Raw genomic sequence first — 26,629 nt, forward strand, 5'->3', positions numbered from 1 at the left:
AAAGATTCAGAAGAAAATGGCAAATAACTATAAAACTATAAAAAATAAATCATGAAAACCAACTCAACAGTTGCTTAGAATTGGCCATACTATAACATACTAAAAGTAACCTTAAAGGTGAACCACCCCTTTAAGCCTACTAGAAAATCATGTACATACAGTATTAAATTAACCAAATAGGCTGGTTTTGCTTCCAATATGCATGAATTATATCTTAGTTTGGATCAAGTACAAGGTACTGTTTTGTTATTACAGAGAAAGAGGAAATCATTTTTAAAAATTTGCATTATTCGGATGAAATGGAGTCTATGGGAGATGGCCTTTTTTGTAATTCGGAGCTTTCTGGATAATGGGTTTTCGGATAACGAATCCCGTACTGTGATTAAATATGTATTGCAAAGAAATGAATTATTCACTTCTAAATTGATGGACTGTCGTTTAGTAATGGATCAAATCGAGAGCGTCGGCTTTTCCGAATAAAGTTAATTTTGTGACTTATAGTGACTATCATATGACATTACAACATAAAAGAGGGTCAAGTAGGCAAGGGGTTAAATATTTGAGGCTTTTTAATGGAACGTGTTTATTTTTTAACAGGAGTACTGATTACAGTATTGACTAACAATGCAGAGGGTGCACTAAATAAATATGCATGCCATCCATTCGTGTGTTATTGTGTCGTGTGGATACCTTCCATGGGCTGAACAGCACAGAGATGACTGACGTCCAGGGATGTGATTGGGACTGCATGGATGTGGGATACTGATAATTGTATTTACTGTTCAGCTTTGGCTAAATATTCTGTGATTGCTATTTTAAATGTTTAGCATCCCTTGTTATTATTCAGTTGTGTTAGGAGGAGCAACATCTTAAACATGCAGGGAAATGGGCCCCATCCATACATCAGACTGCAGTGGAATACATTCAGTGAAAAGCTAAAAGTAAATTTACTTTACACAGAAAGAAACTTGCCATTGGGCAATACTGGAATCACCCAATAGCAATGCATCTCAGCACATTAAATATTATTCTGTTGCTTATAGTCCACACTAAAGGGACTAACTGCCCCATGCCCTCTGACTTTAAACATTGGTGCTATTTAGTGGTCCTTCAGGGTGTAGAGCGCAAATGTCAAGGGAAGTATGATTTTCATGCTGTTATTTAATGAAACAGACGATATGAAAAAAATAGGTTGTCCAAATGCTACATTTCATAAGAAATGCTCTCTCTATATAATAACTTCCCTTGTTTACTCTCAAACAGGCTGTAATGTGGCAGGGCAGCCATCAGGGGGGCACAGGGGGGACAGTTGTCCCAGGCCCGCAGGGTTTTGTGTCTAAGGGGGGCCCTGCCATGCTTCACTTACTTGATTAGCCAGCCCCCCCCCGCTTTCATCAGGCTGCCAGTTTCAGAATATAAGACAGCAGCTCCGTGCACGCAAGTTTTTTCTCCTATTCAGATTCTCTGTACCCTCATTGGTTCTTTAAGGATAATTCCCGGTAAAGCTGTACAGGGATTGGATTGGGGAAGTCAGAACCTTCCCTTCAGCCTATTCAATCCCAATGCAGCTTTACCGAGAGAAATAACCAACCCTATATCTAATAAGTAGGGGGGGGCATATTTACTTCCAGTCATTTAGGAAGGAAAAACCCCACTTTCTTACAGTGTTACAAATAACCCAAAAATGGGGGGGGGGGGTGATGGCACAAATAATGTGAAGTCATTTTCTAAGTTCCCAACAACCCACTGACCATAAACTAGCTAATTTAGGTTACATTTTCTCTGAAGGATGGAAAAATGATTGGGGTGCTTTAAACAGTATAATTTCTTCAACATACGGTCATAGTTTAAGTTATATGATACTTCTGAATGCTGCACAATTTCCATAGCAGGTACATGATCACTGCATACCATACCAATTGCTGGTTCAATCATACTTTTATGTACACAGAGATATCTGCCCTTTTGGGTAATCAATCTGTTACAAAAACTACACAAAAACATTTAAAAATGTCCATTAGTTGTAATACAAACGTAATACAATTTTCAATTCTGGTTATCGGTTTCTGGTGACTGAAGGAATTCGTAAGGGTCATGAATATCTTGCTGTTCTCCAACGCTGATACGAGAAGGACTTCCTTTGGTATAAAGAGAAACGGGGAAAAACATTAAGTTCCTTAGTTCTGTTTACCTATTGTTTTATCAGACTACTCTTGATGAAATTTAATTTAAACAATCAGAGCAAAAGCACAGATATGCAATGGTTTGTTTTTAACCTGACAAAAAAACCTCAAGTAAAAAGAAGAGAAGCTCTATGAGGACATATGGATTTATTCTAACTGGTCAGTGAGCTATACTTATACACATTTTTCATGTTTCTTTAGTATAGTAGGCTATGTGAAACTATGATGCAAGTACAGGTATGGGATCCCTTATCAGGAAACTTGTTATCCAGGATTACAGGAAGGCCATCTGTCATGGAGTACAATGTAAGCAACTTTTTAATTTACATTTTTTTTCTCTGTAATAATAAAAAAGTACAGGTAAGGGACCAGTTATCCAGAATGCACAGACCTGGGGTTTTCTGGATAAGTCATCTCTCAGTAATTTGAATCCCCATACTTTAGGTCTACTAAAAAAAATTATTAAAACATGAAATAAACCCAATAGGATTATTTTGCCTCCAATAAGGATTAATTATATATTAGAAATAATAACAACACAATGGGTCCTAATAGAATTTATAATCAGTTTACACCCACAAGTGTAATGGCAGTGCACACTTAGGGGCACATTTACTTAGCTCGAGTGAAGGAATAGAAGAAAAAATACTTTGTATTTCGAATGTTTTTTTTGGCTACTTCGACCATCGAATTGGATACTTCGACTGGAACGATTCGAACTAAAAATCGTTTGACTATTCGACCATTTGATAGTACTGTCTCTTTAAAAAAAAACTTCGACCAACTACTTCGCCAACTAAAACCTACCGAAGGTATGGGGAAGGTCCCCATAGGCTTTCTAACAAATTTATGATCGAAGGAAAATCGTTCGATCGATGGATTTTTCCTTCAATCTATCGATCGCAGGAAATGTGGTAAATCCTTCGACTTCGATATTCGAAGGATTTTACTTAGACGGTCGAATATCGAGGGTTAATTAACCCTCGATATTCGACCATTAGTAAATGTGCCCCTTAAACTGACTTTATGGGGCAGATCTATCAAGGATCGAATTTCACATTTTCAAGTTTTTTTATGGCCAAAACTGTCAAATTAGACTAGGGAATTGTTCAAATTCAATTCTAGTTTTTTTTAAAAATTCGAATTCGATTTTCGAGATGTATCATACACTGGCCCTTTAAAAAAAATGTTGCCACCTAAAACCTGCTGAAATTGCTGTTTTAGACAACGGCAGACATCCTGGGATCAATTTGGAGTTGTTTGCAGCTTTCCTGACATTCAAGTTTTTTTCAGAGAAAAAACTCGAATCAAGTTTTTAAAACTCGAATCGAATTAGATTTGAATACGATTTGAGTTTTCAGGTCGATCCTATTTACCAGAGTTTATGAAATTATATTTTTTAATAAATTTTGAGTTTATGAGAGTTTTTAAAAACTCACTTGAATTCGAAATTCGACCTTTGTTAAATGTGCCTCTTTCACTAAATCATATCTTGTAATGCAACAGTAATAGAAAAATAGTGGCTGGCCAGTCTACTCAATTAAAAAATTCCAATAGATATATATATATATATAAAAAAAAAATATATATATATATATATGTATTCATTTGCCAGTATCTAAAATTTGTGCTGCTCAATAGCATCCAGCATCCCAATTCCTCACCAGCTTACTTTTAAAAATGAAAATACCGTATGTTAGGACATAATCTACGATCTTTTTCAGCCTATCACCCTTAAAAAAGTAAAAGATGCCAGCGTTTTTTGGGACTTCTTTCAACTTTCTTTGAAACAAGCCCTATCTACTCTATTGCACTTCGCCTGGTCTGAGGTGGTGAAGGCAAGTCTGGCACAAGAGGTAACGTTCAGTAAAATGCGCAAGTTAGTGAATTAGCGTAGTTACGTCCCTTCGCCATAGCGCAACTTCGTCTGGCGTAAGGGAGCGAAGTATCGATAGAGTAGGTCCACTTCGCTAGCGAATTTACGCCAGCACCCGTTAGTAAATCGGCGAAGTAACAAAATGACGTCACACTGGCGACTTTGCGCTTCAGTGAATTTGCCCCACTGTGTCTTAGAAATGTATATAAAATCTAAATTGGTCTCATTTTATCTGCAAAGACTGCTATTAGTAGTACTCTTTCAACCTTTCCTTAACTGACCTATTTTAATTCATTATTTATATCTTAGATGGAAATACGTACAATGTACTGATTTATTATTACAGAGAAAAAGGATATTTTTAAAAATGTGAAATATTAAATTAAAAGGGACTCTGTGGGAGATGGCCTTCCCCGTAATTTGGAGCTTTCTGGATAATGGATTTCCGGATAACAGGTCCCATATCAAGTACATTGTACTTGATCCTAACTAAGCTGCACATATCCATACTGATAGCAAAACAATCCTGTTGGGTTTATTTAACATTTACATATGTTTTTTTTAACATACTTAAAGGAAAACTATACCCCCAAAATGAATACTTAAGCAACAGATAGTTTATATCAAATTGAATGGCATATTAAAGAATCTTACCAAACTGGAATATATATTTACATAAATATTGGCCTTTTACATCTCATGCCTTGAACCACCATTTCGTGACTCTATCTCTGCTGCCTCAGAGATCACCTGACCTGAAATACTATTACACTAACTGTAACAGGAAGAAGTGAGGAAGCAAAAGGCAGAACTCTGTCTGTTAATTGGCTCATGTGACCTAACATGTGGTTTGCATGTGTGCACAGTGAATCTTACAATCTCAGGGGGCGGCCTTTATTTTTTAAAATGGCAATTTTCTATTTATGATTACCCAATGGCACATACTACTAAAAAAGTATATTATTATGATAATGGTTCATTTACATGAAGCAAGGTTTTACACATGAGCTGTTTTACTCAGTATCTTTTAATAGAGACCTACATTGTTTGGGGGGTATAGTTTTCCTTTAAGATTTGGGGATCCAAATTACAGAATCCATAAATCCATCGATAAAACCCCAAATCACAATCTTTACAGATCATCCATTTGGAATCTATGCTGTCCTGTTTTCAATCAGTTATTTTTCTTAATTTAAACATGTTCTACTCTAACGCTGTGGCACAAAATGCAGTAGAATGGAAACAAACCTAAATGATGATCCCTTTCTGAGTTGTTGGACATTGAACTGCTTGAGGACGGCCTTGATCCTCCTCTGTCATTATGAACATCATGAAAGTCAGGCAAGAGCTTAGATGCATCATCTAAATTTAGATGGCTGTCTTCATGCTCTAGCTCCTTCTTTACTTTATCTGAATTTTGTGAAACAATAAGAACACAGGCCAGCTGATCAGTTTTAAACAAAAGAAAAGAAGATATACATTCTTGTGACTTTGCTTTGGCTTACTGTAAAAATAGCTTTCCTTTTGGTCTGTCTTTTTCATTGTTACGCTATTGCAGAGAAAAATTGGCACCTGAAGGCCTCCAGTAGTTCTCCAAATAGCATTTGAGCCCCAGTTAACACTATGAAATACTATTCTACTCCCATGACAGTATCCCTTTAATAATTTATACAGCATCTGTAGGTACACATCTAAACTGTGCGTACATATTAGAATTAAGAGAATTCATTGTTGCTCAAAATAAAATGTGTTTGTGTCTATACAGTGATAAGAGGGCTATCTTTCAGTCCATATAAGACTAATAACCATACAGTTTAGAACCCCCACTTGAACAATCTAAACTAAGGCAGTCACAAAGTATTTTTGATACACTTATTAATAGTCGGTTAAATAGTAAGCACTTAAATAAACACCACTAATCAGTGCATAAGGTTGAATGTAACACTTGTTAAAAATTTATAAAGTGCTGTGCAATAAATTATAAAGTGCAGTGCAATGAGTTAATTGTAAGGAGCTCAAAGAGCCAAAAAATCTATAATACCACAGTAATATTGAGCCAATTAATAGAGTGATACCTGGATTGATTATTAATTTCTAAATTAATTATAATGCTAAAGAAAAATATAATTGATTTGTATAAGTAATTTACTAAGATGAGAATATTAATTCATTAAATATAAAGTGCTGCAGTGCTGTATGAGTTAATAATCCTTCCTAATTAATAAGGTTCATTTTAATAAATTAACTAGACTGCCATTAAATAGGATAAAAACTAAAATCAATGCTCAAATTCAAGAAGAAAGGAGGAAAATGAAATAAGAGGAGGTGGAGTTGTCCCAAAACTGCTACCTTGTTTGTTCTATCCCTGGGACACCACAAAGATGGAGAAGGCAGAGTAACCGGGACTGTGGTCTCGTAGTTAACTGAGCCCTAAGCTGATTTGAGAGGCTAATATATCCTATAAAAAGACAGAAAAGAGTTGAACCGAGCAAAGATTATTTCCACCACCCTCCACGAAAATTGTTTAACCCCAAGTTTTTTAAATAGTTTAAAAAGATAACCAAGATCAGGAAATGAAACGCCGACGCGCGTTTCGCTATGTTAGCTTTGTCAAGGCATAATGAAAATGTTCCCTAGGACGCGTGGTTTAAGTTACTTCCGCGTCCTACGTCACGTTACTGAGTTCTTGCGAGATCTTACCCCGTGATCGCGCGCGCTCACATGCTCCCACTAGACCTATCGCGAGGAGTGCATGTACCTCCCTCCTATTGGTGCCGCCGTTGTCATGACACCCACGCCGCAACTCGTCGCCATATGACACGACGAGACACCCCTGTGAATCGCCCTGGCTAGCTCAAATTCTCTACTTGCAAATCCTGCATTAATAATACCACATCAGGGGCTTCCATATAGACAGGGATGTTGAGGAACATTTTTATTTATACAAACCACCATTATATATGAACTAGTTTTTTAATTGAATTATTTATATATTTATATTCCATAGTTTATTTTTATAAAAACCATTAATTGCTCTTGTTAGCTATATATATGAATAACTCCTAAAAACATATTTATTAATTATTAATTAAATGAAATTCAATATGATCATATATGTAGCTTATAATATGAGCTCCTGAAATTTTCTTTGTTTTTATAAAATTAATAAAAAATTATTAAAAAACATTTCTATTTCGTGTGGGATTTATTAAATGAATGATGTAAATAAATTATTTTCATTTATCCCATTCGGGGACACCGTGTTTAATTTAAAGATCCAGTAACTTTCTCATTTTAAAAGGGCCTGTTCAAGGTTTCCTTTTCGAATTCCCAATTCCACCTTTTCCAAGGCCCAGAATTTCATTCTTGATGGATCCATATGGTGTACTTTTTTAAAATGTTGAGCTACAGTAGAGATAGTTTTTTTCATTTTTATTGCCATTTCCTGCTGTTCTAATGGCACTACAGTGTTGCTGCATCCTTGTTTTTAAGATCTGTGTGGTCATGCCTATATACTGTTTCCTGCACGGACATTCAATGCGGAAGATTACGCCTTGGGTCCTGCAATTTATGTAGTCATTAACCCTGTGGGTTTTACCAAAACGATCTACAAAGGTAGTAATTTTTTGTTACAGTCCCCACAGGGAAAACACCCATAATTTTTTTGACATTTGTTCCGTGAATTTTGAAAATGACTTCTTGTGAGCATGTCTCTCAAGTTGGGACTACGCTTATAACATATTGCTGCTCGCTCTTGCAGTATGGATCCGAGGGTATTGTCTTCCAAAAGTATTGGCCAATGTTTATCCAAAATTGCCTGTATTTGGGTGCTATTAGTATTATAGGTAGTTATGAATCTTACAGTATTGTTAGGTTCTTGTACTTTATCCTTTATAACCAAAAGCTCACTTCTTTCTGCCACCAGTGCTCTATGATAAGCTTTCTTTACTAGCTTTCCAGAGTAGCCTCTCTGTCTAAGTCTGATTTTTAGATCCTTAGCCTGTTCTTTAAAGTATTCGAGAGACGAGCAGTTACGTTTGAGTCTGAGGAATTCCCCAGTAGGGACAGATCTTTTTACTGAGTATGGGTGAAAGCTCGAGAAACTTAACAGAGAATTGGTAGCTGTTGCTTTCCTAAAGTTTTTTGTCACCAACTTTCCATCATTAGTTACTTCTATATGGAGATCCAAGAAAGAGATTGATTTCTCGGAAGGTTCCATAGTTAACTTAATGTTCCGATCATTAAACAGGGGTGTCTCGTCGTGTCATATGGCTCCGAGTTGCGGTGTGGGTGTCATGACAACGGCGGCACCAATAGGAGGGAGGTACACGCACTCCTCACGATAGGTCTAGTGGGAGCGTGTGAGCGCGCGCGATCACGGGGTAAGATCTCGCGAGAACTCAGTAACGTGACGTAGGACGCGGAAGTAACTTAAACCACGCGTCCTAGGGAACATTTTCATTACGCCTTGACAAAGCTAACATAGCGAAACGCGCGTCGGCGTTTCATTTCCTGATCTTGGTTATCTTTTTAAACTACTTTAGAAACTTGGGGTTAAACAATTTTCGTGGAGGGTGGTGGAAATAATCTTTGCTCGGTTCAACTCTCTCTTTCTCTGCATACTAAACTCCCAGGAGACCGTGGAATTGTGGTTTTATAGGATATATTAGCCTCTCAAATCAGCTTAGGGCTCAGTTAACTACGAGACCACAGTCCCGGTTACTCTGCCTTCTCCATCTTTGTGGTGTCCCAGGGTTAGAACAAACAAGGTAGCAGTTTTGGGACAACTCCACCTCCTCTTATTTCATTTTCCTCCTTTCTTCTTGAATTTGAGCATTGATTTTAGTTTTTATCCTATTTAATGGCAGTCTAGTTAATTTATTAAAATGAACCTTATTAATTAGGAAGGATTATTAACTCATACAGCACTGCAGCACTTTATATTTAATGAATTAATATTCTCATCTTAGTAAATTACTTATACAAATCAATTATATTTTCTTTAGCATTATAATTATAATTAATTTAGAAATTAGTGATCAATCCAGGTATCACTCTATTAATTGGCTCAATATTACTGTGGTATTATAGATTTTTTGGCTCTTTGAGCTCCTTACAATTAACTCATTGCACTGCACTTTATAATTTATTGCACAGCACTTTATAAATTTTTAACAAGTGTTACATTCAACCTTATGCACTGATTAGTGGTGTTTATTTAAGTGCTTACTATTTAACCGACTATTAATAAGTGTGTCAAAAATACTTTGTGACTGCCTTAGCTTAGATTGTTCAAGTGGGGGTTCTTTTCTATTCCTTTGGATATTGTGAAATTTTTGAATACTGACTGCAGTCAGACCTCTACTTGAATTAGAAGGATAAAAACCAAGGGATAGTGGGGCGATTCGTGTTGTTTTGGAACCATACAGTTTAACTACAGCCTTCACAACCAAGCACTGTTTTAAATTGGCAATTCTATTTTAATTGAATTCTACTTGAAGTAATGTAATTACTGTTTCAACACTTGAAGATTGAAACATTAAGGGGGTTATTTCTCAAAGGTCGAATTTTAAAATAATGTGAGCTTTTTTAGACCTTGAACAAAATTGAATGAACTCACAACTTGAATGGTACTAATTTAAGAAATAACTTGAATGTAAAAAACTTGAATCAGTGATCGAGCTAAACCCACAGAAAGAAAACTTGAACATGAAGGCTATTAACATCTTGGTTCAAGGGACTTCTGCCTTTGACTGCTACATGACCTCCACAGGTTTTAGATCGTTTATTTTCTGATTCAAGCTATATTTTCAACCTGAAAATTAGATTTTTGACTCTCAAAAATACCCTTGAAAACTAAATTTTTTTGTGGAAAACACAACTCGACCCTTAAAAAATCTGCCCCCAAGAGTCAACATTTCATTCACAAACATACAACAATGTAGGTTTTAGTGGAATATGTACATGTTTTAAAAATAGAAATCTAACGTTGTCATGAGGATTGAATTAAAATATTCCCCACTTTTGAACTACCAAGTAGGAAATTTATTAAATTTATATTAAAAGATTGTTCTATTAAGTTGATGGATCTGTAAACAGGGTAAGAACAAGAAAATGTAATACATTCATATTATTTTGATTGTCGGTTTAAATGTATCTTATACTAATATGGAAAAATAAAACTTTATACTGTACCCTGTATATAGTTTTATTTGAAATACTTACCCAAAGAACTTAGCATGGACATATCAAGAGACACATCAGAATATGATTTTAAGGTCATAAAGTCAAGTACAGAATTGCTGCATCCTTCCCTCTCTGATCCTGTCATCTATAGAAAAGAACATTTAGGGGGTTATTTACCAAAAGTTGAGTTTGTGAGTTTTTTTATATCTCGAATAAACTCACACCTCAAATGGTTTCTAATTTAAGAAAAGACTCAAATGTAAAAAACTTGATGGGGTGAAAATTTTGAATACTCGAATGGATCCCGTTTTCGGTGAAAAATCTTTCAAATAGTTCAAGGGCCATTGACTTCTACAAGTTTTAGCTGGTATTTTCAGATTCAAGCTATTTCCAGTTTTAACTGAAAACTATACTCGAAAACAACAATAAATAAACAACAACTCGTCCTTTGATAAATAACCCCCTTACATTATTATCCTATTATTACTTTTGTGCATAGATGGTGACATTATGTTTTCCACTAAAAATACAGTAGAGAAATAGGCAATGGAATTGCTTTCAGGCACGCTATGATTTCTTCTACTCAATACTTGCACTGGGACCTGGATTTTACTATTGAGTGCTGTTCTTAGATCTACCAGGCAGCTGTCATCTTGTGTAAGGGAGCAGAATTCTGCTGGAGCAGCACTATTAACTGATGCATTTTGAAAAAACATTTTTTCCCATGACAGTATCCCTTTAATAGAAATTTGAATTTTCTCACTTCCATCTGGTATGGTACCCTTGGATTGGAGAAAAGTTGTTGCAATTGAAATATTTCATAGGGCTTATGGAAATCCCAGCCTGTATTTTGACACAAATAGGGATGTACGGAATTCACTATTTTGGATTCGGCCGAACCCTCAAATCCTTTGGCCGAATACCGAACCAACTACTAATTTGCATATGCAAATTAGGGGTGGGGAAAACATTTTTTTACTTCCTTGTTTTGTGACTACATGTCGCACAATTGCCCTCCCTGCCCCTAATTTGCATATGCAAATTCAGATTCAGTTCAGTGGGGCAGAAGGATTCGGCCGAATCCTGGATTCGGTGCATCCCTAGACACAAATGGTAGTCAATATGTTTGTAAGTTTGTATAAAGAGAGTGCTTGTCAATAGTACATCTACTTGAAATAGGGTTCTTAGTGAGAAGATTCGGGGCTTTTGTACTGGGTTCATTTTTATTTCATTTGTTAATTAAATATTTAAAGGTGGGCACTGTAAGTAATGTATCATTGTTTGCAAATAACACAAAATTCTGCAGGCCAAACAATTCCATGCAAATATAGAACATTTTCCACAATCTGTAATAACCTTACCTGTTTAATCTGATAGATAGTTCTAGAATGATCACCTCCAGTTATTTGATCTAGAAGGTCATTTACCATTCTTTTTGCAAAGCTTCCGGAGTCTTTTACAAATTCCTGAAGGCTAAGAATGATAAAGTGAATAATACCATATGTAAAAATAAACAGTGGCTATCAATCCTAAATACAACTACTACCAGCACAAATATATTTAATAAAAAAAGATTTAAATCATAGTCACTGTTCCAGACAAAGAAATGTCAAGAAAAACAAAAATGAAAGATTAATTAAAATACAGGTATGGGATCAGTTATCCGGAAACACGTTATCCAGAAAGCTCAGAATTACAGAAAGGCCGTCTCGCATAGACTCCATTTTATCTAAATAATCAAAAAATTTTAAAATGATTTCCTTTTTCTCTGTAATAATAAAACAGTACATTATACTTGATCCAAACTAAGAAATAATTAATCATTATTGGAAGATAACCAGCCTATTGGAGTTATTGGGGTTTACATGATATTCTATTAGACCTAAGGTATGAAGATCCAAATTATGGAAAGATCCCTTATCTGGAAAACCAAGGTCCCGAGCATTTTGGATAACAGGTCCCATACCTGTAAAAGGTACTGTTGCCCTGCACAGGTAAAACTGATCAGTTTGCTTTAAAAACATGGCTACAGTTTAAACGCAAACAGATATCTGCTCTAAAACCTGAGCCTTTTCTCCTTTAAATGGCTGCCCCCATGGTTACACAACAGCTTATTTATACGCTACTTTAACTGAAGTAAATACACAAGTTTTTCCAGTAAAAACACATCCTGAAACTAACAGACTGACTGTTTGGCTATACTGTTAGCAGCACATGTATCTCATATTAGTTAAATAAAACTAGAAAACAAAAATCACCCAGTGAACCGGGGTTGAAAAAACATATGATTCTGAATTCCCAGTAGAAGTATTTGACTTCTGCTACATCTGCTGGGCTGTTAATAAACTTCAATTCCCACTTGACAGCAGCACCAACACCTCAGATAGCAAATACTTTCTACACATACACACAAATCATACCTTAAAGCACACTGTATTCCTGTATCATCGCCATAGCCAGCATACATCAATTCTATTTGGTCTGGTTTAAGATTAGTGAAGAGTGTGTTGTTTTGTAAAGATAGTGCTGTACCAGTACTGTTGAGAAATGTCACTGTAAAAAGTTCAAAACAGTAATGTTTGTATTGATAGTTATGAACTCACAGCATTGCAAATAACACAATTAAATTACTTTGGCCAATGCTGTAATGTAACATACTATTGATAGAAGAGTTGTGATTATCAATTGCATCCCTATCCAGAGTGTGTGTGTGTGGTTTTTTTTTTCCTTGGTATCGCAAAAGAACAAATGTGTTTAACAGCAGTCTTGCCTCATACTAATGCCACTAATATTAGAGAGCTTTTAACCTCACTTATGGAAAAAAATGAAATGTAGCTTACGTCAGGTATAAGTAAGTAGGGAAGTTTTAATTCAGAGGAACAAAAACAACATTTGAAGTATTCCGCACCAGAGTGTAATGCATTGTTCTGCAGAAAAGTAATTCTGATATTTCTGGATTAACAAAAAGAATTATCCAACTGCTCCATGTCGCATTTCTTTTTGCAGGATGCTGAATTCCATTTAAAAGCATTTAATCACACAAGTAAAATTGCTCATAAAACTGTTAATTCTTCAAACTACAGTAGTTATGAGATAGGAATGACTGACTAAAGCAACCACTTATATACTCCTTGCAGATTTTTAGGGAATTATGGATCACAGAAAGAATAACCTTTATGTTTCCCAAGATGATTTATTTATTGAGTACATAGTGTGTAGCCGTGTTGGGAACCATTAGTAATAACCATAGATAGACAGAAATCCATGAACATTAATTTGTGCAGTGGGGCAAGAATATAGTGCAATGACAGCCATAATAAATGTTGCAAATTTATGCAATACTTGTCTAATGTATTTCCATTTAACCCTGCTTTTTCAGCATCGAGTGCAAGGAGCAGGAAAGAGGTTTCTTGTTTCTGTAACAACTGGAACAGGCTGTTTAGCCGTCTATTATCATCATGCAGTTGACTCGTCTTTACAGAGCAAGTTTGGTCACTGGCAATAACGGAGGGTGTGGGGGTTGCAAGCTCCAAGGTAAAATGTTCACATTCATTTTTAGTGGTATCTTTGGTAATTGGAGTATACAATACCATCTTTACCTGGTTTCAGTAATGCGGATATGTAAGAGAACAGGATTACTTTGGGAAGGGAACCGGATCGGGCTGCATTGTTTAGAGTTCTGGTAAGATGCAGGGTTAAAATGATTCAGATTTTTTTTTTACAGTATGGTCTTTCAGTTTTTGCAGAATCACTGATTTCAGCTTTAAATAGAAGCGATTTTAGCTTTGTCAAATCTTGAGGGTCACCTGCTTACATGGACGAACATGATTTCTCTTTATTATGCCACATACAAGATGGTAGCACTCTAGCTGTATCAGAACAAAAACTACTTGTACCCTTGGATGATAGCTGTTGTTTAGGGACAGTTGGAGGGGCCAACTAATCCGGATTATGTTCTTCTAGATAATCATTGTTATTCTTGTGAGCAGTTGTCCTTCCAGCTGCCACAGTGCTAATAAGTTGAAGGCAGTTGTTCTTTAACAGCAGATGAGACCCCTAATTGCAATAGTACATAAGGAGTTGACCCTCCAGCTGTAATATAATCACAATTTGTTCCATGTAACGTAGAAGAGGTTGTGGCTGACAGCAGCAGGTACCCAGAATGCCCCATTTGAGACTGTAATACACAGTAGAAGATGTGCAAATAAAAGTGCAGGGAATAAATCTAATAGCTGATAATATGACAAAACAGAACTCTATAATTTGGGTGAAACATATGGTTCCACTAACTGCCACTAACCACCAAGAGCAGGAACAGTTTAGTGGGGCTTGGACTTGAGCAGAGAGACCGGGGATGGGCTGCTATTGAAGGTTCTGATTTTCACTAACAGTTATCATCCCTTCCAGTGGGAGAATGAAAGGACAAAACCAGCCCTCATTTCAGCCCAGACACTGAACAGAGACAATTTCGCAGTTTTAATATAATGACAGTTTAAGAAGTAAAATACAATTCAAACTTTTTTTTTATCTGGGGCCCTATACATTTAAAGGAAGGAGACATATGATACTTAGTGCTTACATTAATATATATATTAGAAGTAAAGCAATGTCTGTCTTTGAAATTAAACAATTTGCAGAAATAGTTTCTTACCTTTATGCCGACGGTCTTCTTTAAATCCTAGTGTGGTAAAACTAGGTAACAGTTTGCTTGACAGGGAACTCAAGTCCACCAGATGTGTGTCTTCTTTTGGAAGAACATATTATTTTTAGAAAGCAATATTACTTTACACCTTATTCCAAAAAACTAGAATGCAACGGTCTAGCTTGTGAATTGCATGAGGATGAAGTTTAGATAAAAAGATTTTCAATTCTTTAAAGGCATGGTTCACTTTTAAATCAGCTTTTAGTATGATGTATAGAGTGATATTTTTATAAAATTTGCAATTGGTTTTCATTTTTCATTATTTGTGGTTTTTGAGTTATTTATCATCTCTCTAATTTGCAATTTCAGCAATCTGGTTGATAGGATCCAAATTACCCTAGCAACCATGCATTGATTTGAATAGAATGGATGTGGATGGAAAGTACATTTGTAGCCTGCTCAGCCAGCTAATTTAGCCAAACAAACACCTGTTCATTTCATTACTTACCCTCATTATCAGGGTCACCATTGACAACGGTATAAAACAAAGTTCCATCTGTATTCTTTTTCAGATAACCTATCTGTAACCAACAGAAAAATGGAAAGTAGTTAACTAAGTACACAAACAACACATAAAACAAACACTTGACAATTGCAAAATGTGTCTTTTAAGACCACTCACACACTTCTGGTAAAAAAACCAAAACCCTAATCTTTCATGAAATGTATATTCTCTGTGTAATAAATTATAATGACCTACTGCATACTCTCCCATTTGCTCCCTGCTGTAACTGCACTCACAGGTACCATGTTGGCCTGTGTTCACACATTTGTAGCAGATTTCCGAGCGAAAAATAAGCAATTTTGCACTAAAGTCTGCTCTGTGTGCCGACTCTGTGTCTGTCACTGTACTTACAGATCAGAGTGAATGGAAGCAGATGCACTTGGTCTTGCTTACAGGTCACCATAAAAATATATTGCATGAAACAGATATATAAAGCGGGTTGTAGGAGCACTGATTGAAAGTGAAATGAATCTGGTCAAATTTACTAAAAACATGAAAACAAACCCCACAAGATTGGCAAGGCACCATGCCACTTTAGTTAAACCCCATATCACTGTCCTAACTATTAACCTCTGGTCAAATGTTTCATAGGCTGGGACCTCCCTGAATGATAGCATTTCTTTAAAAAGGTGCCTTCTGACCAAAGCAGTAGTGTCTTACAGGCTGATCCTCCTCCCCTGTAGCTAAAGTGGAGAGAGTTCCAAGACAAGGCCAAATTTTAAAGGCATAAGACCAGCAATAAAAAAGATAGGTGAGGGGATGCTGCAACTACAGTGATGTGAAAAACTATTTGCCCCCTTCCTGATTTCTTATTCTTTTGCATGTTTGTCACACAAAATGTTTCTGATCATCAAACACATTTAACTATTAGTCAAAGATAACACAAGTAAACACAAAATGCAGTTTTTAAATGAGGGTTTTTATTATTTAGGGAGAAAAGAAATCCAAACCTGTGTGAAAAAGTAATTGCCCCCTGAACCTAATAACTGGTTGGGCCACCCTTAGCAGCAATAACTGCAATCAAGCGTTTGCGATAACTTGCAACGATTCTTTTACAGCGCTCTGGAGGAATTTTGGCCCACTCATCTTTGCAGAATTGTTGTAATTCAGCTTTATTTGAGGGTTTTCTAGCATGAACCGCCTTTTTAAGGTCATGCCACAACATCTCAATAGGATTCAGGTCAGGACTTTGACTAGGCCACTCCAAAGTCTTCATTTTGTTTTCTTCAGCCATTCAGGTGGATTTGTTGGTGTGTTTTGGGTCATTGTCCTGCTGCAGCACCCAAGATCGCTTCAGCTTGAGTTGACGAACAGATGGCCGGACATTCTCCTTCAGGATTTTTTGGTAGACAGTAGAATTCATGGTTCCATCTATCACAGCAAGTCTTCCAGGTCCTGAAGCAGCAAAACAACCCCAGACCATCACACTACCACCACCATATTTTACTGTTGGTATGATGTTCTTTTTCTGAAATGCTGTGTTACTTTTACGCCAGATGTAACGGGACGCGCACCTTCCAAAAAGTTCAACTTTTGTCTCGTCGGTCCACAAGGTATTTCCCCAAAAGTCTTGGCAATCATTGAGATGTTTTTTAGCAAAATTGAGACGAGCCTTAATGTTCTATTTGCTTAAAGGTGGTTTGCGCCTTGGAAATCTGCCATGCAGGCCGTTTTTGCCCAGTCTCTTTCTTATGGTGGAGTCGTGAACACTGACCTTAATTGAGGCAAGTGAGGCCTGCAGTTCTTTAGATGTTGTCCTGGGGTCTTTTGTGGCCTCTCGGATGAGTTGTCTCTGCGCTCTTGGGGTAATTTTGGTCGGCCGGCCACTCCTGGGAAGGTTCACCACTGTTCCATGTTTTGCCATTTGTGGATAATGGCTCTCACTGTGGTTCGCTGGAGTCCCAAAGCTTTAGAAATGGCTTTATAACCTTTGAAATTGAACTCAGGTGTGATAAACCACAGTTAAGTTATTTTTTAACAAGGGGGGCAATCACTTTTTCACACAGGCCCATGTAGATTTGGAGTTTTTTTTCTCCCTTAATAACGTAAACCTTCATTTAAAAACTGCATTTTGTGTTCAATTATGTTATCTTTGACTAATAGTTAACGGTTTTTGATGAGCAGAAACATTTAAGTGTGACAAACATGCAAAAGAATAAGAAATCTGGAAGGGGGCAAATAGTTTTTCACACCACTGTATATATAAGTGGGTGAGGTGAGGTGATTAATCAATGCACATTCTTTGCTCCCATGTTTATGTGCTAGGTTAGCCTGTGCAAGTGTATCTACAGTTAAAAATAAAAATGTGGTTATTAGGTATTAATATCTAATAATTAACTATATAGCCAAATACTGGTAATTAAACCATACTAGAAACAATTGAAAATGGCAGCAAAATAGGAGCCCCTGTACAAAGACTACATCAGACAGTCCTTTACAGAGCTATTTGGGCTTCTAATGTAACCTACGAATCTATGACCTCAGATGGTCATATTGGCCATAACCCTGGTGTTCACTACTTCATTTATAACCCACATAATGAAAACAATCCAACATTTTACGAGATAAAAAAAGAAAAATTACCCGACAGTTTGGAAAATATTGGTTTAGCTTGTCCCTGGCTTCATCTGCAGCATGTTCCACCAAAGCGAGTACATGTTCTTCCGCAGTACTGTCTGTTAAACTACATGCATTTCCTTCAGGTTCAAAAATGCTGCTAAATATAATAAATGAAAACATATCACATCCATATGTATATTTGCCATAGGGAACAAGCCAAGAAAATTAAAGGGGCAGAAGGACTAAGCTTTAACGTGACATCAACATAAAATGTTAAATGAACGACCCCAAATCCAAGCCAATGTATTTAAAGACAAGGTAAGTGAAAAGGACTGGGCGTATCTATATTTAAGGCACATTGTTCACTGGACCTGGGAGCTATTTACCAGGCATTTTTTACGCATGTTTCTCACAATGCAGAAAGACAAATATGGAAAACTTCAGGTGTCAAGCATTTCATGTCCTATACAAAGCTGTCTCAGACTATTGAAAGCGTCAGTTTAGAATAAAGGATTGCCAAATTGTGATTATTTTCACTAGAGAAGAGGTGCTTAGAGACGATCAAAACTATGAAAAAAATGTGAATTACGTGTTTTACCACCAAAGCTTTACACTGACAATGATGCAACACATCTGCCAGTGCTGTTAGAATAAAGGAAGATGGCAGCAGAGAAAACACCACAATATTACTTCTATTAAAACCTGCAACTAGTACCTTTCCCCCTTATCTATACGAGAAACATATAAACCTGACAAAAGAGATAACGCAGCTACTCACCTTTGATCTTCCTCCATAACCCTAAAAGAAATGAAGAGACATATGCATTTATTATTGCTGTGGGAATCACAGAAACCGGACATCACTTAAGGTAGAGAGTTGAAGTTTATGGACACGAGCTGCGTGGATTCTGTACTCGCAAGAAGAAGCAAAATACAGAACAGAACACACATTATTACAAAAGGTATGCAAAAGGCAGAAAAACATTGGCGAGGCAGCTGTCCTTTAAGGTTTGAGATCAACCTTGAACATTTGAAAAGGGAGTCACACTTCACAGAAATTTTAGAGGATCAGCTCAGCATAAATCATCTTTATATGACAGGAGTTACCTTTCTATGAGATTAGAGGATACTAACCCACTGCAAGAAAGGAGTTAAAGCTAGTTGGGCTGCATCATATGCATAGCCTGCACACCCTAATTAGAATTACTATAAACTAAACAGAAGCCAATATCTGCATTGCAATATCAACAACAGCACATTGTTTAAAGGGGCAGTATACCTCCCTGTTAAACATGATTTCACTAAATGGGTGCCTCTGCTCAATATTCTTCTACCCTGTTTTTATTTAATTATGAAAAAAAGTTTAGCTTAACAGGACTTGGAAATTTAGTTAAAGATAATGGTTGATCCTTAGATAAGATAATGAGATTACCAGTACACAATAGCTCCCCAATTCATTGGACTCATGTTGAACAAGGGAGCACTACTGCTCCTATAAGGGCAGGGGCACATGGGCAGATTCGGGGAGATTTAAACGCCTGGCGACTAATCGCCTCTTCTACGGGGCGACGATCTCTCCGAACTGCCTTCCCCCTGCTATAATCAGAAAACGCCAGCGCCAATGCACTCGCTCTGCTTCGACTTCTAAAGTCGCCTGAAGTTGCCTCACGAGGAAACTTCAGGCGCTTTTGGAGATCGAATCGCCGCGAGTGCATTGGCACAGGCATTTTCTCATTATAGCAGGCGGAAGGCAGTTCGGGGAGATTGTCGCCCCACAGAAGAGGCGTTTAGTAGCTAGGCGACTAAATCTCCCCTAATCTGTCCGTGTGCCCATGCCCTAAAGTGTTCTTTCCATTCTATTACTCAAACCCTGGGAAAATAATTCTGACTCACTCACGCACTACTGTACTTATACAGAAGACCAAGTTAAAACTAGGTTTCCCATGGAAAAAGCCATCAGACTGTTCCTTAAGGTCCCCATAGATGCAAGGATCTTTCGTTGGTGAACTATCGATTTCAGTGCAATTCGACCAATCCGTCAAATTATCGTGAAGTTCGTGTGAATCGAACAATCATGCATCTTACGATTTGGCCATCTTAACACAGACTATTATTCTTTATTTATATAAAGCAAACATAAACAGAATATACATCATTATTATCAGTCCCTGTCCCAGTCGAGTTTAAAGTAAATTAACCTGCCTGTATAGACCCGGGCCATAATACATCAGCAGCGAAAAGACTACCCCAACAAAACCCTTTTTTTCACGTTACAATCAAGCATGATGGCCCAAAAAATAATTCTATAAATCTATAACATTAGGATTCAGAGCCAAATCCACCATACTGCTACTAGATGCATCCTAAAAAGTCCCTTTGTCTTAACGCTAACTAACTAATGCTTAAAAAAATTAATAGGACTATAAATTATGTACAGTAGAACAGAAAAAAATGGTGCCAATTCAGGGAAATGTATTATGCATAATACATAGGTGGGAACACAAAACAACAATGTAAAATGAGGGAAAACTTAAAATCAGGGGATGTAAAATTGAGGTTCCACTGTATTTCATATACTAAACTAGGGTACAAGTCCGAAAGTTCAGCAGCTCTATAATAGTAATGCCATCAAATTTGTCAACACCAGCATTCAAACCTATATCATGTAAGGCCATTTTAAAAGTGCCTGTGCACATAATCAGTGTGCTCTAGGTTCCTCTTAAGAAATTAAGCTTAAGGTGGCCATACAGTATACTTTTCAATACCATACAGCAGGGGTCTCCAACTATTTTTTTTTTTTACACGTGAGCCACATTCAATTGGAACTCATTTATGCACTGGCAGTCTAAAGGAAGGTTTGTTTGGCAGTACCCTTTATTTTTATGCAACTAAAACTTACCTCCAAGCCAAGAGTTCAAAAATTAGGACCTGCTTTGAAGCCACTGGGAGCAACAACCAGGACATTGGTGAGCAACAGTTTTTATTTTTACACTGAACAATTCCTTTAAGAACAATAGCAAGTGGTGTGATTTTCAGTGCTACATTTATAATGGAGAAGGAAAGTTATAATCACTGAGAGATGCTAAATGATAGGCTTCTCTTTGGCCCCGGACCAGGTGCACATGCAGAGCTTATTGAAGAGCTGACTTTTTGCTTCTAAGTTTTATTTTTTATGCTACTACCCATGCATACCCAGACTGGAACATGGAAGAAAATGGTGGTGGGGTGCAGTACCCTGGACACTTCTCAGTGAATAGAAGCACCAGGCCAAGGTCATCAGGTAAGAGATTATAATCTCTAGGGGTGTGTAACATTTTAGAACCCCCTATATTCCCTGTGCACCAAAGCACACAAAACTGTCAACACTGACTAACATCCAAATCTTTTGTAAATAACTATTCAAGTGCTTGCAAGGGAAGTTTGCCTTTAACTTAACTTTTACTATGAAGTAGAAAATGATATTCTAAGATAATTTGCAATTGGTTTTCATTTTTGCGGTTTTTGGATTATTTAGCATTTTAGGGAGACTGAATAGAATAAATAATAGTCTCATGCTTCAAGCCTCATGAAGCAATGTTTTTTTGGCTGCTGGGGTCATTGAGCCCCATTCAAAAACTGAAAATTGGCAGAAAATTATTGCAAACGGATTTAGAAATGAGAAAAGATGAAAATCAATTAAAGTTTCAGAGAACAGAGAAAGTTTTCAGAGAACAGAGCATTTTACAACATACTAATAGTTGACTTAAAGGAGAAGGAAAGGCAAAAGTTTATATCTATTTCCCTGTAATCTACTGCCCAAGACCTACCAAATTGTTATGTTTATAACTCACATATGTTAATCCTATCACGTAGAATCCATCTGCTTCTTCTGCTCGCATAATGAGACACGCAGGCGCCATGTTTAGTAAGGTAGCATAGGCTTCCACCTTACTGCGCATGCGCGAAAAACCGATGTAATAATCATGCCATTTGTGGCGTGCCTCACCATAGCCTGCCTTATTTACATTTATTCCCCACTCGCTGCGCACCACAAGCGCTTGTTGCCGACTAGTTGCAGTCCCAAATGTAATTAAAAAATAGTTCCTGTGTCTCTCAGCTCCCTGACGCTGAGAATCTGGATTGACTGGGGGGCGTGGGCGTATGTCAATGATGCCTTGCGCACATACTGATTTGCATGCGCGTCATCGTAGGCAGCTCCCCAGTACATGCGCATAACAACTGAATTATCCCCAATGCGCTTCAAGGCTGCCTCGGGCAGCAGGGAGCAAGAGCCTGAAAAAAGAGTGACGTCACCCAACTCACACGCTGCAGTGTTCAGATAGCGTAGCTGCTTCTATATGAGACCACCAGAAATCTTTAAAAACGGTCAGTGATTTCTATGTCCACAAGACTTTGTTTAGAAGGCTATTTCTGTTTTGACTTTCCTTCTCCTTTAAAGTGAACTAAATAGTGGCTTTCCCACGAAAGTGCGTATATAAGAAACTTGCATTAGCAATTACAGCATACTGCTAATCAGCAAAAACGTACCTTTTCCAACAAAGAATACATTTACATTTGGGGGCATATTTATCAAGGGTTGAAGTGAAAATTCAAAGTAAAAAAATTCAAAATTGCGAGCTAATTTTTGAGTACTTTGATTAGGGAATAGTTCAAATTAGACTGACCATTCGCCATCTAAAACCTGGCGAATTGCTGTTTTAGCCTATGGGGGGACCTCCTAGAATCAATTGGTGGACTAAGTTTTTTTTGAAGAAAAAACAATTTGATCAAATACACGGTTACTTTGATTCATATTCGAACGAATACAGTCTATTCAACCGCAGAAAAAAAACTTTGAATTTTTAAATAAATTTTGGTTGGTCTTTTTTTATTTGAATTTTGAAGTTATGGGAGTTCAAAAAAAAAACTTCGAAATTCAACCCTTGATAAATCTGCCCCTTGGTGTCTAGAAGTGAATAAAGCAAAATGACATGATAAACATAGAACATGGTCCTATATACAGGTATATAATACATGTGAACAGGACTTGAATTCCCTTTAGACTTGCCACCTTTGCAATATAAAACTGGTTGAAACTTTTTCTATTGCACATATGCAGAGTCCTAAAAGTCAGTACAGCACAGAGGATGCCAGGATATGAGGGGAAGATGACAGTGACCTGCCCTGTTGAAAACTACCCCAGGCAAGTACAGTTTTCGTGGAAGATGAGTAGAAAGAGATTAGGAGGGTGTCAGAAAAATTTGCACCACTCAGGGACTCTGTTTCCTTGTTCCTTAATATACAGTACTGTAACCTAAATATTTGGTGACAATGTAATTAATTCCAAGGTTATGCAGAAATAATAGAGTATAAATAAGCATTTTTTACCTAAACATATCCTTGCTTGGCTTTTTAGATTTCTTTACAACTTCTGCTGCGGTGGGCATAATGATCTCAGGAATAGGTTCTTCAGTTGTAGTAACTTCATTCCCCAAGAGTGCTGCCTGCTGAGAAAAATCCATGTCCTGCATAAACGACATGCTGCGCTTCAAAGCTAAAAGCCGTTCCTAGAATTAAAAAAAGGACAGAGCAGCGGGAACTTTACATTTCAATCATAGCAAAAGGTGCTATGATGAATGGATGAAATGGGAATGGCAATGCCTTTAAAATATGCTGTGTCCATGGTCTTTTCAAAAGAAAATGAATGGAAGCAATACTACTACTAAAAAGGTTACGATATTAAAGTGCTGAGACCTAAATTTACTTTTAGTTTTTTTTTTGTTTTGTTTTTTTACTTTTTAGCATAAATCTAAAAAGATTTACATTTTGTCTTATTAACCTTCATATAATGCCTTTTTCTAAACTAGAATAGGATTACTAACCCTAACAACAATATAAATATATTTTACTGCTGTTGTACCAAACATTTATTCTAAACATTACTGATGTGTGGGTCAAGATTCTCCCCTTCCTAAGCAACAGCTTATTGATCAAGGAGTATCCTGGCCCTTAGAGAGTTATAGAGAGTTATTAATTTAAAACATATCTGTATCCAGTTAGGATGCATGCAATGGGAATAGGATTCATTACCTCTCAGATGCTACTTCCACAGCTAACCAAACTTCCTAGTGCTTTCATTAGCAAAATGGACTTTACCAGCACAAGAGACAAACAACCTAAGAGAATATTTGCAAAATTACGCCTACTTGCTGAGGTATGTCCCATGGCCTCTGAAGAACATGTAGTAGTAGCAGGAGGGGGCAATATTTTTGAAATTGTGAGGCTAGTACAAGTTGGAATCACATTCCACATAACTCCCCAGCCTGTCTTTTGACACAATGTCATCTTTAATGGACAAGTCAACTCAAATGCACTGGGTGTGTCAATAACAACATCATCTCTGCTACAGTCCAGCGATCCTCAGCACTAGCCTGATTAGAATGCATACACACTAAAATAATATCTGGACTTTAGATTTTTTCTCTACTGAGCATATGACTGTCCTGAACTGTGAAAAGTCACAGGAACATTAGCATAAATGGTGGCACAGTGTTTTTCAGAAGATCACCGGCCCGGGGTCTAAAGTAAGTGATTATATTCAAAGTGAAAGGGGTGTGCCAATGTGTTAACCAGCCCCCAGTAAATTTTATTTGATTTGTCCTTTTAGTCAATTTAACAGTCCCAGTTTTAGAAGCAAGAGTCCAAAATTTGCTAGCATACTGATTTCCCTAGTAAATTTATATAAGAAGGTTGCCAACATGGTCTGGTGCAGACTTTGTGGAAAGTAAAAAAAATGAGTTGTCTATAGGCCTATAGTTATCCTTAAAACTGAAAAAAATCCTTTCTAGAAATAATTTTTTAAACATTTTTGAAAGAGCAGCCTAAATCAACTATGTGTAAATTAATACATGGTCTTCTTATCTTCTGGTGTTGCTTTAAAGGCCAGATAATAGAATTACGTTTATTATACCTTATTATTTCTTGGCAAGTAGCTATTTAACCCTAGATTATGAGGGTGATTGCACACAGATGATTTTTTATTATTCAATAAGATACTGTAGCAACACAGCAGCCGTTTCAAGAGCAACTAACATTTCTGGGGCATAAAATAATCTCTAGCTTGTGCAAATCAAAAAAAAATAAATCAAAAATATAGAAACAAACATAAAACAAACATATTTGTAGAAAAAACGACAGATGAATAATAAAAAAAATAATAAAAATGACAAATATTTCCGCAGTCAAGGGCTTACTTTACTCATCATCTTGAAACCTGTATGTAGCAGTTTCTTGGCCAACTTGTAGTAGACAGTTTCTGGTCTGTTATAGGTCATCGCATTATCACACATTAGCTTAAAGTCAGCCTGTCGAACAATAAAAAAAGTTTCATTATTAGTTAACAGTGTTTACATTTTTTGTACTTGAGCAATATATAACTATTGTAAAGTTAAAAAAATAAAAAAAATATAACACGCCCAGAAAACAGGTCAGAATTATGAAAATTATGTGAAAGCCAATTATTATCCCATTGCACAAAAATATTTTGGGGATGTCCAGTTCTCTTTGTCAAATAGCTACTGTTACCAGGACAGCAGTAAACATAAATTAATTATTCCATGTCTGTATATGAGCTGCAACCCCATTACTGAAGACAGACCAGTGCAGATAACTGTGTAACTGTGATTTAAGAACAGGTACTGTAAACATATAAACCTGTTGATTCTATAACCCAGCATACATCCAAAAATAAAAATATTCATGGTGCTCAAAAAATTCTAAAACTGAATCACGGCTTACCTTGAATTCTGTAACTGATTTATACTCATCCTGGCTTATTTTCTCTTTCATGGTGCTAAAATCCATTGGGTTTTTTATTATCATGAAATATCCAGGAGCGATTTGATCGGTCACAGGAAAAGCAAAAAATCCATTTGGATCTTTCCTAAATAAACAAAACAGAAATAAACAGTTCACTAACTTTTTGGCACATTAGAAGAAAAAGCCTGCACATACCAGTGCAGGTTAACATTTCATACTGTTAAAATAGACAATGGAAAAAAGGAAACAACCACCCCTCCCAAAGCTTGTGGCCAATGATACTGAACCAATATAAAGCTGGGCAAAAAAACAAATATACTCATTTGGAAATCATGACAGTCACAGTGTTTAAATATTCTCTGTTGAGAATATTACATTCTTCTCTGCTTCTGATAAATAAATAAAAAACGTTCCTCCTTTCAGTTTTTCCTTTATCCTCTTGTCTATCCTTAACAGTTCTCAGAAATGAAGACTTTTTTCTGTTTCCAAAAATATGAACTAGTGTATAAGCCTTTATAAAAACTGCCGTTTGAAACACTTTTTTTTTTTCTACTGACTTTAGGCATTAAAAAGGTTATGTGGTGGGGCCCATTGGATTTGACTTGAGGGGTGGATATGATAACTGATAATGTACATAATATAAGGCACAATCCTTGGTAAAGCATAATGATTTTCAGTTGTCCACATTGAAAAGTAGCTTTCTCTATATGCAGATGTTCTCTATTGATGTATTCTGTGCAGACTTTGAGTCTGTACATATTGCATTATGAAAATTATTATACATAAATTGAGAATGGGACGATTTGCAAAATCATTTAAAA

At 36.6% G+C, this 26,629-nt stretch overlaps 1 protein-coding gene across 13 annotated transcripts in view; it reads right to left on the bottom strand.

Moving 5' to 3' along the window:
* Positions 1 to 551: 551 nt before the first annotated feature.
* brd9.L (bromodomain containing 9 L homeolog) overlaps positions 552 to 26,629 on the bottom strand; it is a 32,403-nt gene continuing 6,325 nt past the window's right edge. For 4 of the 13 annotated variants that reach the window (XM_018266511.2, XM_018266510.2, XM_018266506.2 and 1 more), the window contains 12 exons: positions 25,788 to 25,932; positions 25,244 to 25,354; positions 23,379 to 23,557; positions 18,790 to 18,810; positions 18,036 to 18,168; positions 15,396 to 15,468; positions 14,897 to 14,989; positions 12,666 to 12,798; positions 11,607 to 11,718; positions 10,285 to 10,390; positions 5,308 to 5,469; positions 552 to 2,138 (listed from right to left, as the gene is read on the bottom strand). In XM_018266511.2, coding sequence (XP_018122000.1) covers positions 2,047 to 2,138; positions 5,308 to 5,469; positions 10,285 to 10,390; positions 11,607 to 11,718; positions 12,666 to 12,798; positions 14,897 to 14,989; positions 15,396 to 15,468; positions 18,036 to 18,168; positions 18,790 to 18,810; positions 23,379 to 23,557; positions 25,244 to 25,354; positions 25,788 to 25,932 — 1,360 coding nt within the window. In that variant the 3' untranslated portion in view covers positions 552 to 2,046. 13 annotated transcript variants of the gene reach the window in all.

The sequence above is a fragment of the Xenopus laevis genome, chromosome 6L (genome assembly GCF_017654675.1).
Source record: "Xenopus laevis strain J_2021 chromosome 6L, Xenopus_laevis_v10.1, whole genome shotgun sequence".
Classification (NCBI taxonomy): Eukaryota; Metazoa; Chordata; class Amphibia; order Anura; family Pipidae; genus Xenopus; species Xenopus laevis.